Source organism: Cryphonectria parasitica (genome assembly GCF_011745365.1).
Source record: "Cryphonectria parasitica EP155 unplaced genomic scaffold M406scaffold_6, whole genome shotgun sequence".
NCBI classification, from domain to species: Eukaryota; Fungi; Ascomycota; class Sordariomycetes; order Diaporthales; family Cryphonectriaceae; genus Cryphonectria; species Cryphonectria parasitica.
In genome coordinates this window covers 3,180,333-3,198,134 of record NW_024468914.1, presented here as the reverse complement: position 1 = coordinate 3,198,134, position 17,802 = coordinate 3,180,333, and the positions used below count along the sequence as shown (strand labels likewise).

The 17,802-nt window shown below is 53.6% G+C and overlaps 7 protein-coding genes across 7 annotated transcripts; 2 read left to right on the top strand and 5 right to left on the bottom strand.

Moving 5' to 3' along the window:
• Positions 1–2,473: 2,473 nt before the first annotated feature.
• On the bottom strand, positions 2,474–5,099 carry M406DRAFT_75060 (uncharacterized protein; the record flags this gene model as incomplete). Its single annotated transcript, XM_040925790.1, has 2 exons — positions 2,474–3,482; positions 3,514–5,099. 2 exons carry the CDS (start codon positions 5,097–5,099, stop codon positions 2,474–2,476), a joined length of 2,595 nt encoding a protein of 864 aa, XP_040774786.1.
• Positions 5,100–5,320: 221 nt separating this feature from the next.
• Positions 5,321–7,622, bottom strand: M406DRAFT_357246 (uncharacterized protein). Its single transcript, XM_040923623.1, has 2 exons — positions 6,578–7,622; positions 5,321–5,661 (listed from the first exon to the last, which is right to left on the bottom strand). The coding sequence occupies exons 1-2, from the start codon at positions 7,368–7,370 to the stop codon at positions 5,639–5,641; spliced, it is 816 nt and encodes a 271-aa protein (XP_040774785.1). The 5' UTR covers positions 7,371–7,622; the 3' UTR covers positions 5,321–5,638.
• Positions 7,623–8,561: 939 nt separating this feature from the next.
• Positions 8,562–9,990, top strand: M406DRAFT_347288 (uncharacterized protein; the record flags this gene model as incomplete). The annotated part of the gene is made up of 1 exon (XM_040922275.1): positions 8,562–9,990. The coding sequence occupies one exon, from the start codon at positions 8,562–8,564 to the stop codon at positions 9,900–9,902; it is 1,341 nt and encodes a 446-aa protein (XP_040774784.1). The 3' UTR covers positions 9,903–9,990.
• Positions 9,991–10,451: 461 nt separating this feature from the next.
• M406DRAFT_95387 (family 95 glycoside hydrolase) lies at positions 10,452–13,249 on the top strand (the record flags this gene model as incomplete). Its single annotated transcript, XM_040926297.1, has 5 exons — positions 10,452–10,608; positions 10,666–10,748; positions 10,813–10,897; positions 10,962–12,038; positions 12,169–13,249. 5 exons carry the CDS (start codon positions 10,452–10,454, stop codon positions 13,173–13,175), a joined length of 2,409 nt encoding a protein of 802 aa, XP_040774783.1. The 3' UTR covers positions 13,176–13,249.
• Positions 13,250–13,359: 110 nt separating this feature from the next.
• Positions 13,360–14,297, bottom strand: M406DRAFT_357241 (uncharacterized protein). Its single transcript, XM_040923622.1, has 3 exons — positions 13,891–14,297; positions 13,544–13,755; positions 13,360–13,468 (listed from the first exon to the last, which is right to left on the bottom strand). The coding sequence occupies exons 1-3, from the start codon at positions 14,176–14,178 to the stop codon at positions 13,372–13,374; spliced, it is 597 nt and encodes a 198-aa protein (XP_040774782.1). The 5' UTR covers positions 14,179–14,297; the 3' UTR covers positions 13,360–13,371.
• Positions 14,298–14,892: 595 nt separating this feature from the next.
• On the bottom strand, positions 14,893–15,969 carry M406DRAFT_357240 (uncharacterized protein). Its single transcript, XM_040923621.1, has one exon. The coding sequence runs from the start codon at positions 15,856–15,858 to the stop codon at positions 15,172–15,174; it is 687 nt and encodes a 228-aa protein (XP_040774781.1). The 5' UTR covers positions 15,859–15,969; the 3' UTR covers positions 14,893–15,171.
• Positions 15,970–16,547: 578 nt separating this feature from the next.
• M406DRAFT_262923 (uncharacterized protein) lies at positions 16,548–17,078 on the bottom strand (the record flags this gene model as incomplete). Its single annotated transcript, XM_040917546.1, has 3 exons — positions 16,548–16,628; positions 16,704–16,791; positions 16,867–17,078. Coding segments are annotated over 3 exons (381 nt in total), but the record flags the coding sequence as incomplete, so codon positions are not given.
• Between the last annotated feature and the right edge of the window lie 724 nt (positions 17,079–17,802).

Genomic DNA, 17,802 nt, shown 5'->3' with positions numbered 1-17,802 from the left:
GAAGGTGAAGGTGTATGTGTGCAAAAGAACCTGGCTTGAGCAGAAGATGAAAGTTTTCGACGACAAGGAGTCTATATGCTCGTTGGATCAACAAAAATTGGGAGGCTCGGCCCCTTTGGTAATGATCGTGTATTGTTTGTTGGTGATGAACGTGGTGATGGTTGGGAAAGAAGTGAACGTCGCAAGAACTGGCTTGCAGGGGGGAGAAGAGAAAAAAAGAATGGCTGTTGATCCAAAAGAACGGATTGCTTGTCGTTGAGGCTAAAGCTGAAGAAAGAAAAAGAGAAAAGGGAAAAGAAGGCAAGAAAAAGGTCAGAAGACACAGTTGTTGGATATATGTACGATGCATTGCATGCATTGCCCATCAACCACCCAGCTTCACTTACATAGGACACACCCCCGTTCAATCCCCTGCCGCCCTGCTCCTCCTCCTCCTTCACGAACCAAGCGCTAGCCCCCCCCCCCCCCTCGTCGGCGTGAGCCGAGATGACTTGGAGGCGCGCTGGCTCCCCCTTCATCGCGATGGGTTACATGGTAACATGGGGTCGCAGAGCGAAGAGCGAGTAACCATGCCTCGGTTGCGGCTGGTGTGGAAACGGAACATCGCAACATAGGATGGGATGGATGCATAGAGAGAGGAGGACGGCAAAGCTAAGACGGCGACGACCGGGGGGCCAAGGCCTGAGGGGGAATTCAGGGGCCGCAAGAGGATGGACTAATGACAGGAGGAGGATAGAAGCATGGGGGAGAAGAGAAAAAAAACCGGGGACTGAGGCGCAAGTGGGTTGATTAAAGTGACATCAAGCCCTCCACTTGGTCGGTCCAGAAAGAGCCGCAGTCTTGTTGGTGTGGTTTCGCTCGGTAAGAGATTCCGAAACCAAACTTTCATTTTCGCTCTAGGACGACTTACAGATATTAAAAAGAATCGGACAAAAGACTTGACGGTGTATACAAGCACAAGCTTTCTCTCTCTCTCTCTCCTCTTTTCGCATACAATCATTTTCAATTTCGGGTCATGAATCCTTGCCTCCCCCTCTCCAATGCTTTATGTTTCGTCTCCACAAGCATGAAAACATGAAATCCTCGTTCTTCGGAACAAATTTCGCCTGGGGGGGGGGGGGCTGGCGATGCGCCCTCCTGTTAGGGGCGGTCGTGATGTTTCATCAAGAGCAAGGGGGTAACATGCAGCCCGCTCAGCCCACACACGACCCCCTCCTCAAAAATGATTGTGACTTCATGGAACCTGCCTGCTTTGCTCTCCCCCCCCCCCCCCCCATGACAGCGCCAAAGGAAACACCGCCTGGGTTGCAGTCAACATTTCATGGGACGACGAGTTTGAAGAAAACGAAACAGGTGATCTCGGGCAGGTTCCTGAATTGCAGATCCGGGACGATCAATCATAGATATACACTTACATACAATACATACATCCTTTCATCATGCCTCTATTGATTGGTGTCAAGAGGGAAAACAGAGAGGCGAGCCAGTACAGGTGTGTGGATCCCAAACCACAATTAATCCGTTCCATTCAGACTCGATCCACGCCGCAGCACATTGATTACTTAATGCAACAAGAAAACTACCATTCTTTTCTTCTTATCTTTTCTTTCCTTCTTTCTCTTTCTCTCTATGAAATGAATACTCGGAAAAATTCCAGCCTCAATCTCCGTTTGATGCAGTTCCAGCCCACTATCATAGATATATGCTTGTTAGATTCTTCACTGTGGGCATTACGCCCTTGATCGTGGATGGGCTTGTTTCGCTTACTGAGAAAAATGGCCCAGTCCTGATCCACATGGGGAGCGAGGCTCGCACGTCGTAGTTCTAGACGCCACCAGCTCGAGGAGTCTAGCCTATCGTGAACGCACGCTGCTGGCAATGAAAAAGAATTGTGGCTTTGTCTGCAGCTGACTGTACAGGCGAAGATATCCATGCAGGCAAAGGCAGGATCGTTCCAGAAGAGAAGCTGTCTACCCGAAAGCCCCCTGGGCAGATGAACACCCGTTATTTATGTGATCCTATCATCAATAATGAGTCGAGAGGGCGACCGTATAACTCCATTTCAGTGGTGGCATCCGTAATCAACACGCTTGATGCTTGTTCTTGTGCTTAACCTTTCCCTTCCCTTTGTCTCTCCGTTTTTTTTCATCCCTGCTCCGCTGCCGCCGCCAACACAGCCTTTGAACGTATCGACATCCCATCTGTATTGTTGTACCTTACCCGTCAAGCCATCCTGCACATTCATGGGATCTTTGGACATGGCTTCTGGCTTCCCCTTCTCAATCTAGCACTTCACAGGCAATGACCCGCCGGCCTATGGCCGCCCCCTCTGGTGACAGTTGGGATCACAACTCGCAACAGCATGGACACTGGCACCTTTGCTGGCCTCGACGGCAGTCACCTTCTGCTTGTCGTCATCGGTATCAACGTTCTCGGTCGCGGTGCGCTGATCTTCGCTGGCGACATCGGTACCCTACTCGATCGGCTTCACGAGGCTGTCACTCTTAGACTCCCTTAGTACCACCTTTTGTAGGTCCTCAACAGGATGCTTTGTATTGGCCTCGATTCCCTGGGGCCCTGGCTCTGGTACAAGATTACATGTAGGGCCCTGGAGGCTCAACGGAGACGGACTAGAGCCATTGGTAGCCCTGTCCGAGGATATATCAACTCCCCAGGTGGCCCAGACGCTGCTATCTGAGCACGGTCGAGTGGAAACAGTCAAGTCACTAAGCCGGACTGGTGCTCTCGGAAGGTTGAGAACACGAGGCGGCGACACTGGGGACGGTGATGTGGTTGTTGTACGACGGGCACGACGGTGGGTACTACCGAATAGAGTGCTGGGTTTAACCCGTGCAATGACAGGCGAGCTCAAGTCTGTCGGGAGCGTCGACCAACTGATACCATTCTCCAGGGTGTTTCTCGACCTGTCCAGGCTGGCAGATCTCGAGGGCGAAAGGTCATCGTGAGATGCTGCAGGATCGATTGGAGGCTGCGTAGTGGCAGGAGAGCTTCGTAAATCATCCTTGGTGGCCATTTCAAAGGCAGGTCGGACCGAGGGAGGAAGAATGTTGCCAGGCAAGTCAGGACTGGTCGACTGTTGTGGTTGTAGGCCCGAGTTATGTGTTGGCAATTCCACGCAGACCCCAGAATCGACAACAGATGGAGCGGCTGAAGAAATGACAGCAGAGGGAGAAGAGGGCTCTTGTATGGAATTGGGAACTGATGGCGTTGTTGTTGAGACACCGCTTCTGTCCGACAGAGCGTAGCTCGTCCCATTGGGCCTGACAATGCACGGGTCGGTGATGTTTCCGGCACATGAAGCGTGCTCAAATCCAACCGGCTCTTCTCCTGACTTCATGATGTTGCGGAGGTTGCTACTTGGCGGGTGAGAAACACCATTCTCTCCATTGCACAGGCTCTTATTGGAATGCAGACCCATACGAGCTTCTTTCTCATCCTCCTGAGAAGTGGAGCTCGGGATCCTCTTCATGATTCCGAGCTACGACCGCATACCCCAGCTTAGGTTTGGCTGCAGATGGTGGCGGCGGAACAAGAGGGTAAGGATGTTGTATTCGAGCATGTTGTTGCGGAGCATCAGATGCGGGCTCATTTTGCACGTGGTGAAGCGGTGGCAATGGCAAGACATGCCGCGAGGCCTTGCCGAGAAGCAGTGGGTCGATGGGCCCTGGCGGTGCGCGCCTTCGTGTCGAGTCTCGAATCTTCATTAGTGAAGTGCTCGCCGTCATGCTCGAGCGAGAGACGATATATATCTTGGGGCCTGACCGGCTACCAGTACCAGCAGCCGCCGGCGGGAGCGGCAATGGTGGCGGCGGCGGTTCCAACAGAAACGTAAGCACGTTCAGGATGGCCTCGCGCATAGCCGAATCCATCTCTTGCCCATACGTTTCAAACCAAGTCGTGGCATCGCTGATCTCGACGTCGTCCAAGCTGTCTGAGGGACTCCACTGGCCTGGGTCCCACAGCTGCAGATAAACCTGAGTTGCGAAGCCCAGATGGTGCAGCTGCCAGAATCCGCGCTTGCAGGTGGATTGTGCAGCCGTGTCGTCCATAAGTCCAAGTAACCTAGGCAGAGGTATGAGCCACGACTTGAGAAACGCCCCACCACTAGCCGCGGTGATAGCCTCAGCATCCCGTGCAGCGTGAAAGAGGAAGTCCTCTAAATTCTGAATGTGAAACACATCATGGCTAGACAGGCGCAGCCCAGACAACTCGCCAGCCTGAAATCCAAGCACCTCGTATCCGCTGGGGAGACGGTTCACCAGGGTTTGGTGCTGCAAGACCAGACCACGCTTCTGATCGTTGACGGTCAGCATGCTCTTGCCACAGCCACCGAGGGAGAGGGCTTGAACAAGACTCCTTGAGCAGACAACCAAGACACGCTCTTCTCGAGCTCGCAGGCGTGCAAGCTGAGGAGACTCGTGAGCCATGGAGGTTGATCTCCATTGCTTTGTAGCCTTGTCGTAGAGAACTCCAATGAATTCCGTCTCATCGCCGGGTACGAAGATAGCCTCATAGAGTTCGAGGGCTTCAAGTTCACGGGGTAGCCGAGTAACGCCATCTCCAGCTTTGGTGGTTCCGACGGGCTGCTCAGATCTGCCATACTGACCGGAAGAAGAACAAGTGTTTGGTTTTGGGCAGACACAAGGCTCTTGCAGGCGACTGCTCACAGGTGTTTGAGACACTGGGGCTACATGATTGTCGCCCATAGGCCAGAGAGCGTGGACTATGCGGATGGCATCGACGAGCACCGCCATAGGTATACTGATGGGTGCGAACATGAGCGTGATGATAGAGTCCTTGACGAGAAGAAGTGACTCTCGAAGCCTACTCTGAGAGCGCGCAGCAAGAGGCCCAAGGCAGGGACAGCCATCTGCGCCCTTCCAAGACGGCAGAGTCTGAGCAGAGGAGGCAGTGCCATTCTGGCTGGACAGGCGATCAGCGTCCATGATCGGCAAGAAATGTTGATGAACATTAGAATGCTGTATTTTGCGCAGTGGGATTGTAATGGAACTTCTCTCGAATAGGATAGAAGACAGATAACACCGGATGTAGAACTGTGGTGGAAAGGTGATTCTCATCGTGTGACAACGCTTTGTGTTATTTTGGCAGCCAAAAAAAAACCTTGGTTCGTCCGTCTAAGCAATGGCGACTTGTTGAAGGAGCGATGAGTGAGTGGCACACTGCCACATGTTCGTCTGGGGGACACCGGGTTTGTTTTTGGCACTCTGAGCAGGAGCAACTGGTGAAGCTTGAACAGCAAAGGACACGTGCGAGGAGGGCGCGATGCACCCAATGCATTGGCTTTCTTTGCTCTTGAATATCCATTAGAACTATTGGGCCGAGGTATATAACCTCCTATCTAACTCGGTGTCCAAGTGCCACTAGATTGTTTTTTCTTCGTAATCATGCTGGTAACCGTAACGCCTGGCTTGTTCCACCTTGGAGCCGTTTTGGAAGGGTTGGCAAAATGAGCGTGTCCCAATATTCGCTGTCGGCCTATATGAATGCCCAGTTTGTGCAACATGAAATGATCGTGTTGTCGTCTTGTTATAAAAAAAAATAAAAAATAAAAAGAAGGAATAAAGTGGTGGTGTAGGGTTCATTTTCCAGGAATTGATCACTCAGATGTCGAGCATGCTCCTGATCTGCTGCGGTGGACCAGCGAGAGAATTGGTGGTATTAGCACTGTGACTTCGCTCCGCTGTGGCCGGCCGGGTCGCATCTTGATTCGCCCTCGCACTCGACTCATGACCTTGTGGTCGACCTCTGTCCTGGTTTTGAGTAGATCCGGTATATGGTGGTGGCGGGGGGCCGTCAGACATCAGATAATTCAGCCTCTCAGTCTGTGTCATGGAAGAGCCTTCGGCATTGGGGAACAGGAGACCAGCCGCGTGCTGCATCGCTGACTCTGACCGGCGGCTGCTAGATTTGCCGGAATAGGGTGTTGCAGGTGGTCGTCGCGACTCCGTAGTGGTGGTCGCGGCGGGTCCCGAGGTTGGGCTCATCTGCCCCATCTCAATGTCCGCATTGTTGGCTTCCGTTTCCCGCGCGCGAGTCTCGAGGGCGCTGTCAATATTGGCTGCCGTCGCACGACCTCCACCAACCTCACGCACATTGCGGGCGATGCGCTCACGCATGGTCTCGTTCTCGCGCCGCTTCCACCAGGCCGGCTTCTTCACAATGCCCAGTTCCCGATCAGCTGCGGCTCCACGGATTCGGCGCTGGCGGATCAGTTCCTTGTCCTCATTGGGGTTGACGAAACCCGCAATGATCTGGACGATCAAAATCAGCAGTGCAGGGACGTAGCCGCCAACAAACAGCGAGACACGATCTCCTGTGACATCGAAGACCGAGTACTGAAACTCCCACGCGGAGAGGGCCTGGAACGCGACGACGGCAAGGGCAAGCGGAACGAGCAGCTGGAAGCGGTAGGGCGTGAACTTGATGAGGCCGATGGTGCGGTTGAAGAACCCCCGGTTCCGCTCGCGATAGTGCTTGATAGAGTGGCGCAGGTGAAATGCGATGGTGAGCCAGCAGACCAGGAGCATAAAGGCCCCTCCTTTGAAGCGACCGTCCGTCGCACCAGCTGCAGCAACCGTCCGGGTCTGCTCCGGGGTGCGCTGCAGTTCAATATTGCCCCAGTTGCGAGGAACCACTAGGAAAAAGTCGAGCCACCAGAAGAGATAGAAGAAGAGGGGGACCCAGAACTCGAACTTGGCCCTTCTGTCGTCCATCGCCAGGGCGAAGGGGTCGGGGTCGATATACTGCCTCTCCATCCAGCTGCCCCAGTGTCTGACAGCCTCCCACACGCAAGCCATTGTACACAGATTCAGCAGCATCCAGAAAAAGGCGGTAATGACGATGGGAATCTGGGGGAGGTAGTATCGGTCGACGTCGATGTTGACAATAAGGCTGATGAAGCCGGTGGCGCTCATAGCGATCATCCAGTACCACTGCCATCTCCTGCCGACCGGTCGGAATCTCTTCTCGACGGGGAGGAACATGCGTCCGTGTTTGGCGAGGTTGAGGAGGGTGAACATCAGGGCGACGCCGTAGACAGCGGCGAGGGCGATGCCAATATAGGCTCGTGTACCGATGGGCTTGACAGGCGAATAGCAAGAAGTCATGTTGATGAAGCTGCCATTGGGGAAGACGTATTGGGGCTCGTAGGGTGGAAAGGTCAAGAGACACCAGCCGGATGAGCCGTTGGACATGGTGCCATTGGAATAGAGGGTGTAGTTCCAGTGCTCGAGGGCGGACAGGTTGAAGTGGACGCCTCCAATGACCGTGTCAGAGGAGTTGTCGCCTCCCTGCCAGGACACGATGTCCCTGGCGTCGAAGATGGGCATTTTGTCTCTGTTCGCGGTCGTAAGGTTCGTTCGATAGGGGTTCTACTTGTCCTCGCTTCTTTGTTCGGGTCTGGTAGCAATAGTATCAGGATGCTCGCTCCTCAAACGAAACCGTCCACCGCATTTCAGTCAAGAAATCGGTATGCAGCGCAGGCTCTGCAGGTGCGTGCAGCGCGTTGGTGTAGAAGCGGAAGACGGGACCACGAACAACTGTGGACTGTGGACGAACAAGAAGATGGGAATGAGGAAGAGAGAGGGAGGGGGGGTTAGAGCAGAAGAGGAGAGAACCCGAAAAGAGGTTGTCGAAAAGCCTCAACGGAATTGGAAAGGAATGCGCATGGAAAGACGCGAAGAGCCGGTGATCCGGAGCAGCCGCAGCATTGGCAGCGCAGGCCTTACCAAAAAGTCTACCCAAGCCCTACCGAAGCATGCTAACCAAAATGGCAGCCCGAGCAGGCGAGAAGCGAGATGGGTAGGAAAACCACTCTCGAGTAGGAAGGTGGGGAGCATTCCACTCCAACGTCATTTGGGCGCTGTGTACCTTGGTACTCACCTGGCGCCACAGTTATTACACTGAGCTGTGAAGAGTATAATCGAGTCTGTTCCTCTGCCTCTGCGTTCCTAGGATGCGCTTGAGAAATTGATGGCTAGTGTATGACTTTCTCCTGTACTCTTCCCAAAGTATTCAGAATGGTTCATATATGCACCACCCGTTTCAGATATCTGTCATGTGTATTTACGAGATCTGCAGTGCTGTCGAGGACTCGCTGTACTAGGATAACGCAGGTACCATGTACTGTGGCACACAGCGCAATACAGTACAGTATAGGACATAACTACAGAACCCTGTTGACAAGGGCTGGCAGGGTCCAGGGGCATTGATGGATCAGTCAAGCCACTAGAGTGACCCAAGCTCCCGGTCTCCATAGCTGCCACATGCGACTCTCACGAAAGCCAGTACAACTTGAACGAGAACAAGTTCCCTTGCAGAACACGCAGTGTCGAGGTCGATCAGGCGAGACTTCTCAGTTGCCATCCTCTCACCCCGCCCCAATTGATGATTACAGGGGCTATTCTGTCTCTACGGGAAAATCCCAAGGTGGACAAGCCTCGCCAATTGAGGGTCTCCGTGGCATCGACGAGGTCCGCGACACAGTCTCAAGCGTCCTGATCCACCGCATAGCCTGCACCATGGACAGCGCAGCGGATCGACCTCCTAGCAGAGAAGAGGAGGAACCATCCTACATTGACTACGAGACCTTTGTAGCTCCAGACTTCAGCCCCGCCTCCTTCGCCAACACCCTCGTCCTCTCCACGAACAATGCCAACGACACCCCTCTCGATCTATCCACCCCTCTGTCGCGCGTCTTGTTCGACATACAGGAGATCGATTCCCACATCGACCTGCTGACCACCAGGTCCGCCATACCTCTCCTCTCCCATACCAAGGAACAGACAGAAGCATCTGGCAGGATTGTCTCGGAGGTCGACGGCCAGATCAAGAGCCTGAACGACAGCTACCAGCAGCTCGAGAAGGAGGTCATCCAGAAGCATGCCGAAGCGGACGAGGTCAAGCAGGTTGCCAGCCGTCTATGGGATACACTGAGGCTAGGCCGGGCGGTCGGTCGGTGTCTGCAGCTCGGCCGGCAGCTCGAGGTCCAGCACGCAGAGCTGGCGCCGGGCACCAAGAAGGAAGACCACCGGATACTGGTAAGGTGCACGCACACGATACTCGCCCTGCGGGAGATCCTTGAACACAAGGGCCACGGCGAGGAAGGGCAGGGGCTAGACAGGGTAGATGCCATCCGGGCGCTGCAGGATGTTGTTACGGTCCCGATAGAGAAATCCGTGAGGGAGACTGCAGAGCGGATCATACGCGAATTTTCCATGGGCAGTACCGCCGGGTCCTCCACCTTCGCGCAGTCCGAGGAGGCCAAGGCCAGGACGATCTCTGCGCTGACCACGCTGTATCTGCTGTCGCCGACGGCACTGGCCAAGGGCGAGAAGTGGGCACCGACGTGGATGCTGCTTGCCCTCGAGGTCTATCTGAAGACGTCGCTGCAGAGCAGTATCGCCTCGCTGCACCGCTCACTCGCTGCACTGCCCACACTCGACCGGACCCTGGCGGAGGTCGCTGCGCGGTGTCAGAACATTGTCGCCCTCGAGATTGTGCTGGAGTCTACCAAAGCTCCAGCGCATCCTTTGCTGCCAAATCTGGCGACAGAGAAGGGGCTTGGCAACATCTTGCAGCCACTGCTTGGCTACCTCGAGACCGGCTCGCTGCCCAGCTATTTTTGGAGGACAATGGCGGGCAGCCTGTCGACGCGGGTTCAGGAGATTCTGAACAGGGGCGGCGTGTCCGCAAGGACGCTCAGGACCAACAGGGACACCGTGGCATCGGCTATCAGAGAATGTGTTGTCAAAGGCTGTCAACCGCCAAGCACACTTGCAAAGAAAGGCGAAAAAACTGGCAATTGGGACCGTGAGGTTGCGGTTATGCTGAGCAGCGTTGTTGGAAACTTGGGTCGGTGACAACAGTGTCATTACCTCTCTCCAGTAACCTCGAATAAGTTACACTTGACTGCTGATACCCCTTGCAAATTTATCAACTGCTAGCTGTGCTGGGCTAGGATGGACTGAGGCTTGCAAACATGCATCGCTGGTGAACATATCGCTCTATGCTCGGCCTGCAGCCCCTCATGCAATGTCGACCTACTCCAACCGCTACTTAGCAGTGCTGCATTTACCCACACTCTCTCTCTCGCGCGCTCCACACAGCGCAAGACCAGACATCATTCTCACATTTCTCGCAGCTTGGCTATTGGTGGAAATTCTGGGTTGACAACAGCGAAACCTACTGGACTATGTCGGAACAATGTACCGGTACCCGGACCATCACACCATGCAAACCATTTGAACAAGACGTCAAAATCACATAATATGTGAACTGTCCGATGCTCTATGGTTCACGAGCCGTGACAAAGCAGCCATTTATCAGGTGCATCAGTCATATCCTATCAGTGAACGTGCTCTACAGTACTACACTAGGTTAATACAGGGGCATGCGACTGTACCGTGACGATGGTGAGATCCATTCTTTTGGCACTCCTCATCAGCGGCGTTCCACTGACAGTGGCTGCGTCTTTGTGGTCGAGTTCCCCTGCCACATATGGATCTAGCGACAACGATGATTATATTTTGAAGACCGGCTATGCTCTCGGCAATGGCAAACTTGGAGGTAATTAAAGTTGCCTTTTCCATAGGCGCTACGTGGAGCGTTGACGTGCAGCGACAGCCATACCTTTCGGGCCGCCAGGGGCAGAAACCTTGATGCTGAACCTAGATTCCTTATGGTATGGAGGCCCCTTTGAATTAACAGTGAGTTTCCGCCTGGCTTCCCAGATCTCTCTCGGATCACGAATATTGAATAATGCGGGGGTAGAACTATACTGGTGGGAACCCGACTGAGCCTGTATACCAATACCTGCCTGGCATTCGAGAGTGGATATTCCAAAATGGAACGGGAAGTAAGTTCTCCAGTCTTGATATGCCCAATGATTACGAGCGGTATACTGAAGCCCTTTTCCCCAGATATCTCTGAGCTCCTCAACGATATTGTCGGCTACGGATCCTACCAGACATTAGGTAATCTGACAGTCTCGTTTGAAAGAGCCGTTGACGAATATGCAAACTACACACGGACGCTTGATCTGAGAACAGGCATACACCGGTCTGGATGGACTGCCAATGGGACTCGCTTTGAGACGTCGGTCTTCTGCTCTTATCCGGCACAGAGCTGCGTGTATAACATTAATAGCAGCGGAGAAGCCCTACCTGCATTGAAAGTCTCCCTGTCCAACGACCTAATGAGTAGCACCTTGGTGAACTCAACATGTGGACCGGGCTATACACGTCTTGACGGCATCACTCAAGCTTCTATCGGGCTGCACTTCACCTCGATCGCACAAGTTGTAGGGAATACAAGTACATCATGCTCTCAAGATGATGGATCCCTGGTCATCCCTGCGCTTCCAAGCCGGTACTCCATCACAATCGTGTCGTCTGCCGAGTCCGACTACGACCAGACAAAGGGCAACGCGCAGAGCAACTACTCTTTCAGAGGACAAGAGCCCGGTCCTGTCGTCGAACAGAGTACGCAATCAGCAGCGGCCCAGTCCTACAGTACCTTGCTGCAGGACCACATAGACGACTATACTTCGCTGATGGGGCAATTCGTCCTTGATCTCCCAGACACGGCCAACTCGTCCAGTCTGGAAACAGCCGATCTCGTCGCACACTACACTAACAGCACGTCAAATCCCTTCCTCGAGTCTCTCATGTTTGACTACTCACGCCACCTGCTCATCTCCTCGTCCCGCACGGGTTCATTGCCTGCCAACCTGCAGGGCAGATGGTCCGAGCAGCTCGAGCCGGCCTGGAGTGCCGACTACCACGCGAACATCAACCTGCAGATGAACTACTGGGGCGCCGAGCAGACAGGCCTGGGAGATTTGTCATTGCCTCTGTTTGCGTACATGGCAAACACATGGGCCCCACGTGGGAGCGAGACAGCGCAGCTGCTGTATAATGGGTCAGGCTGGGTGACACACGACGAAATGAATATATTTGGATACACAGGCATGAAGAATGCAGCCCAGTGGGCAAACTGTGAGCAGCACCGTCCTTTCACGTAGTGTCTTCGTCCTCCTTTCATTTTCTTTTCCTTCCCTTTTTGTCCTTGTTCTCTTTTCTACCCATCCCACTTGCTGACATGGTCTCTTCTGCCATTCTGCTTCAGACCCAGCCTCGGCAGCGTGGCTGATGCAGCACGTTTTCGATCACTACGACTACAGCCAGAACACCACCTGGCTCGTTGAGACCGGCTACCCTCTCTTGAAAGCCATAGCATCATTCTGGCTCTCTCAACTGCAGGAAGACCGCTTCTACAACGACGGCACCCTCGTCGTCAACCCGTGCAACAGCCCCGAGCAAGGGCCCACGACCTCCGGCTGCACACACTACCAGCAGCTCATCCACCAGGTCCTCGAGGCCGTCCTCCGCACCGCGCCCCTGGTCTCGGAGCCCGCCTCCGACTTCCTCGCCTCCACCACAGCCGCCCTCGCCCGCCTCGACACCGGCGTGCACATCGACCCAGACTCGCCCCAGGGCGTGCTGAAGGAGTGGAAGGTCCCAGACGCGTACCTCTACGACGTATACCCAGAGCACCGGCACATCTCGCACCTCGTAGGCTGGTACCCGGGCTACGCCATCGCCAGCTTCGCCAGCGGCTTCACCAACACCACGCTGCAGGACGCCGTCCGCGCCAGCCTGCTCGCCCGCGGGGACGGCACCGACGCGGACGGGGATGGTGGGAACTTTGGCTGGCCGAAGGTCTGGCGCGGCGCGTGCTGGGCGCGGCTGAACGACAGCGCGAGGGCGTACGGGGAACTGCAGCTGAGCATCGCGAACAACGTGGCGCCGAACCTGCTGAGCATGTATGCCGGCAAGAGCCCGCCGTTCCAGATCGATATGAACTTTGGCTGGGCGGGGAACGTGTTGAGCATGCTGGTGGTTGACCTGCCGCTGGCGGGCGGCGCAGAGGAGGAGACAAAGGTGAGGACGGTGGTGCTGGGTCCTGCTATCCCGAGTGCCTGGGGTGGTGGCAGTGTCAAGGGGTTGAGGATTAGGGGCGGTGTAGTTGTGAATTTTGCATGGGATGGAACGGGTATCGTGACGAATTATACTCTTGTGAGTGGTGAAGCGGCTGGGTTGAGGCTCGTCAACGTTCGAGGAGAGAACCTCTGAATCGTCTCACTCTCTCATTCCAATCCCTGAATACTATTCTCGAATAAATTGAACAATGGTATACGGGCATCCCCAAACTCCTTTGCGCTCGGTTTCCCATCATGTCATACATCATACAATATATCTACTTAGGCAATCAACACGTACGCCTTTGTGATTTTTGCCTCTTTGCTAATGTCCTGTTACAGCGAACCCCTCAAACCTGAGCAGGCTCATTTGCCGTTGAGCGCTCAGCACGAGGTCTCACCAGCACGATGAGGATCATTTCAATCATGCGAATGATACGAGTGAAACTAGATTCTCTCAGCAAACAATTGCTTCACCAGAAAGAGATCAAAACTGGGGTGCTCTGCAAAGAACAGACTTACGACAAAACAGCCAAGAATGCAAGCATAGTCGCATAACAGTGCACGAAATAATCCTCCTTTGATACCTTTGCGAAGAAGGCACCGAATAGGCACGTGCAAGCTATCGAGCCCCCGAGGACGATCGCCTCGATCGCCAGCCTCGTCTTGGGCCATGGTTTCATGCAGGTCTCGGCCGAGCCATCGGTGCATATCCAGACAAATATGGCCACGCTCTGTTACACAGCAAATTTGTCAGTCATTTGGGTTAGAACACGCATTGCCAGTTCTCGGCTTGAAGCCCTCGTGAATCCTTCGTGTAGATCGCACAGAGAGACAGAGAGAGAGAGAGAGAGAGAGATTGAACTCACCGGCAGCACGCTGAGCAACAGAAATCTCCAATCTGGGTGTCTACCCGTTGGAGGGTGGGCATAGATGGCGATGATGAGAATGATCAACGCCAGCGTAAGGAGGGTCCCAATCGTGATGACAAGATAGTGCATGTAAAACCAGAAGTATTCAGACCCAGTTTCGAAGTCGTCGCGGCCATATCTCAAAACGGTGTCCCAACGGCGCCCTGTTCTGTTTAGGCCTGGCATAACTTGGTTTGCTTGGCCGGCTGCATATCTCTCAGCCCATTTGGTGTTGCGGTAAAACATGGCGGCTGAGTTTTCTCGACTGGATTTCCTTTTGTCCCTTAATGACGGAAAGAGTGATGATAAAAAATAATGTGGGTCTTGCTAGTATCTGTATGGGACTGAAAGTGTAAGAAAAAGAAGAAAAAGAAAAAAAGGCTCGCTGGAGGACTTTATACTTTCAACACGCCAAAGGCAGTCTCATAATATTATAATAATCATTTCGGTATAGGTGCTGATGAGGACCGCGGCTTTGCAGGCTGCCTCTGCCGATCGTGAGAAGTGTATAAACAGACAGGATGCCCTCACTCTAAACGTATTGATGTCAGAAAAGCCAAGCTTCCCACTCCACGAGCATAACTCTTTTTTTTTTTCTTTTTTTTTTGGGGGGGGGGGTCGCTAGGCGAAGGATTTAACTTACCGGCAAGGCTGTTCTCGCATGTACCCACCACCTCTTGCTGTGCCTGCACGCGCCACCCTTTCCCACTGTTTTTCGAGTGATGCCTTGAGGGGGTGGCTAGGTGGGGTTGTAATGTGAGGCGCGATCTCACGTCACCTTGCAGTGACAGTGCGGCGGGCTATACCATCTCCGGTCTTATTATTCTACGGCCTGCCTCTGCAGTTTCGACAGAGAACATCATTCAGCAGGTTTCATGGTCGCAAGTGTGTCTTGGCAGCGCGTTTCTTTCATGCAGTAAGATATGTATTCACATGACCCGAGGTTCTTCGATGCGATTTGATCATCAATAGTGCCTTGCCATCTACTTGGAATTCATTCTATCGTTGATGTTCTTGTTTTGCTGCCACACCTCTTCCATCGTGCGAGTAGCGTACCTGAGAATAGTGGCATAACACAAACTCATATAGAGCATTATGTTGTATTGCAGATGCAAATGTCCCTGTCCACACATTGTGCTCTCGGACGAGCGGAGACCCCCCAATCAAAAGATCACAAACCAAACCCGCCGTGCGGGCTCAAGTTGAATCGGTTCCCTCCAGCAGCAAGTCCAATGCTCCTCACATCAGTGCAGTGAGAAGTCCCAGCATCCCTCCAGATCCCATCAGAACCGCCCTGACCAGATTCTGTCGCCCAAATTTCCCCAACATCGCCCTTACCTTCTCGTCATTCGCTCCCGTACCACCGTCTCTCCTCGTCTTCTCCTGCGGCCCGCTCAGGTCCTTGAACTCATCCGCTTCACCCTCCCCCTCGACGGAGCCCAAGGCGCTCTTCTCCTCCTTTCCTGTTGCTGCGCCCGATGGAGAGCGAACCTCAGCGCTGTGGGCGCTCCTCGAGCCGCCCTCGTCGGCGTTCAACTTGATCAAGGCAAAATTGTTGGGCAGCATGACCACGCCTGTGTACGGCCCGATGCTCAGGCATAGCAAGGCCGCCGCAGCATACCCAGGCGCCCTGGCACTCATAGCCCTGATCCCCAAGGTCGCCACCTCCCTCCACAGCTGCCGCCACGAGACCAGGGGAAGAGACTGGAGGGCGAGGGCGCCAAACCCAGCGGCTGAAATGAGTGCTGCGGTGGGGAAGACGTGTGAGCCCCGGCTGAAGAGCCATCGCATTGCGGGTAGGGACCGCGAGGTGGGTTGGGATTGGAGGATGGGGACGACGAAAAAGGTGAGGGTTGCGATGCCTCCGGCTGCAAGGAGGGATGTGATTATTGAGCTTGTTTGGAGGAGAGTTGTGAGCGTCGACATGTTCTCAAGTGAGGGCGTCTGACGTTGCAACTCTAGGTAAGTATAGGTGAGTATTAAGTATTGGAAGGTTGTTATCGACGATGTTGTTGCAGTGGTAGTAGTAGATCCTCCGAGGTCACTAAATGTATGAAAAAATAATACTGAAGGAAAGCAGACACACTTGCATCAGACTCTGTTATAAGTAGCAAGTATTCATTACAACTTTTGTCTCGGAATTCGGCCCAGATGATGAGGTCATGACCATTGATTCACTTTGACACGACCGGCTGGGGGGGACGGGGGAATTCATCACAAAGTCCCGGACTATTGGCGCGAGTCCGAACTACAATCCTCCGATTGAGCCCGGCGGCGCACCATACCGACTTTTTGTCACAAAGAACAAGATGGTGCTAACCTGCGTTGGCCTTGAAAGTCTGCAATGCATTGCGTATAATCAAGACTTCTTCCACCTCACATGCCAATTGAGAAACGGATTGCTATCTTCTACATACAAGGCGAGACCAGAGCAGTTTCCTCCTCCCAGCCTGGATACACATCGCGTTTATTAGCTCGATACTCCATCAGAACTCCAAATTGCTCAGCACACTCATTCTCGATCGCTTGCTGCACCACTTGTCGTCTCGATTGCCTGTTCACCAAGAATGAAGCTTGTCATTCTTCTCACTTCGCGTAGTGCCTAAAAGTCGGACTCAGACGTTGGCAAGGAAGCGAGGCTTGTCGAGACCTCTGCAGGTGGACCGATGGGCACGCCAGTGGGCTCTCTGGCAGTCCTATAATATGACGGCGGAACAATGTGTGAGAAGATCAACAGGACAAGGCTGAAGGTTTTAGAAGAGTGTACACACTTTGTCACAGTACCAAGCACCTTTGCACTGGGAACACAGCACGGGTGCCTTGCCAGTGTCTTGCTCTATCTTTCCGCAGTGGAAGCAGCTATTAACAAGACGGCTCCGTCAGAGATCCTCAAGTTGCACTGCGGACACTGTTTCATGGGAATTTTCTACTCACCTCGGATCGCTCAAGCTACGAGGAACACCAGGTTTGTAGTTGTCCAGAGCAGCAAGAAACTGCGCCTTGCCAGGACCCCGAAAGCCCAGGTCAGCAAGCGGAGACGTGTAGCCGTCATGAGATACGATTCGCGGCACCAGTTCGCGCAGATACTGGAAATCCTCGTCCTTGATCTTGGCACCAACACGCATCATCACAGCGCCGAGAAGGACCAGGTCTAAATCCAGGTCGCCCTCAAAGAGGCCTATGAAGCGAGTCTTGTCAGCACTCCGGGCAGCAGGATATCGCTAGGCTTGATCTATTGAATTCAGCCGAGCCCTCAATCGACCCATAATGAGGTCTGTTGGAAATTGTAGTGGCAGCTTGCCGATGATTTTAAGCTTGGTGGGCTCCCAGCCAGTGCGAGCGACACAAGATGATGGCCTCAGGCAGATAGTGTTGTTGAGTTTGGAGGATGGAAGGTAAATGGAGAAGAGGAGGAGGAAATTTGTTAGGTTTCTTCGAGTCTCAAGTAGGAGCCTTGAGTGGTGGTTGGTTTCCTGTGTGGTGAGGAAGGAGAGATCTCCAGGCCTCACCTGCCATCCTTGACCTGGAGCTGCACCTTCCAGAACTCATTCAGAACTCACCAAGAGAGGAAGTGATATTTCACCTATATCAAGAATCAGCATGTGGATTTAATGAGCCAATGACACCATCTATTGGGCAGTCAGCAAATGACCACCACGTCTGCCATTTGAGACCAACCTTGGAGAATTAGATGATTATGACAGCCCTGTTCCACCCTCTCCGGCGGAACAGGGGTACATTGAATTAATAAAACCCATGGTAGACCTTTTGCTTGTCATGTTTTGACAGTCAAACACTATTAATTATGTCCCAGCACGTCTTCATCGGCGTCATATGGCGTTAATCAGGCCAAGTCGAAGTGTATGATTA

Excerpts from the sequence above, each read along its gene's own strand:
- M406DRAFT_357246 (XM_040923623.1), bottom strand. The coding sequence starts at position 7,370 with ATGCCCATCTTCGACGCCAGGGACATCGTGTCCTGGCAGGGAGGCGAC. Across the intron at positions 5,662-6,577 it reads GGACGGTCGCTTCAAAGGAG|GAGCATGCTCGACATCTGAG; the intron begins GGGCCTTTATGC and ends GCAGCAGATCAG.
- M406DRAFT_357241 (XM_040923622.1), bottom strand. The coding sequence starts at position 14,178 with ATGTTTTACCGCAACACCAAATGGGCTGAGAGATATGCAGCCGGCCAA. Across the intron at positions 13,756-13,890 it reads TGTTGCTCAGCGTGCTGCCG|AGCGTGGCCATATTTGTCTG; the intron begins GTGAGTTCAATC and ends GCTGTGTAACAG. Across the intron at positions 13,469-13,543 it reads GCATTCTTGGCTGTTTTGTC|TTTCACTCGTATCATTCGCA; the intron begins GTAAGTCTGTTC and ends GAGAGAATCTAG.
- M406DRAFT_357240 (XM_040923621.1), bottom strand. The coding sequence starts at position 15,858 with ATGTCGACGCTCACAACTCTCCTCCAAACAAGCTCAATAATCACATCC.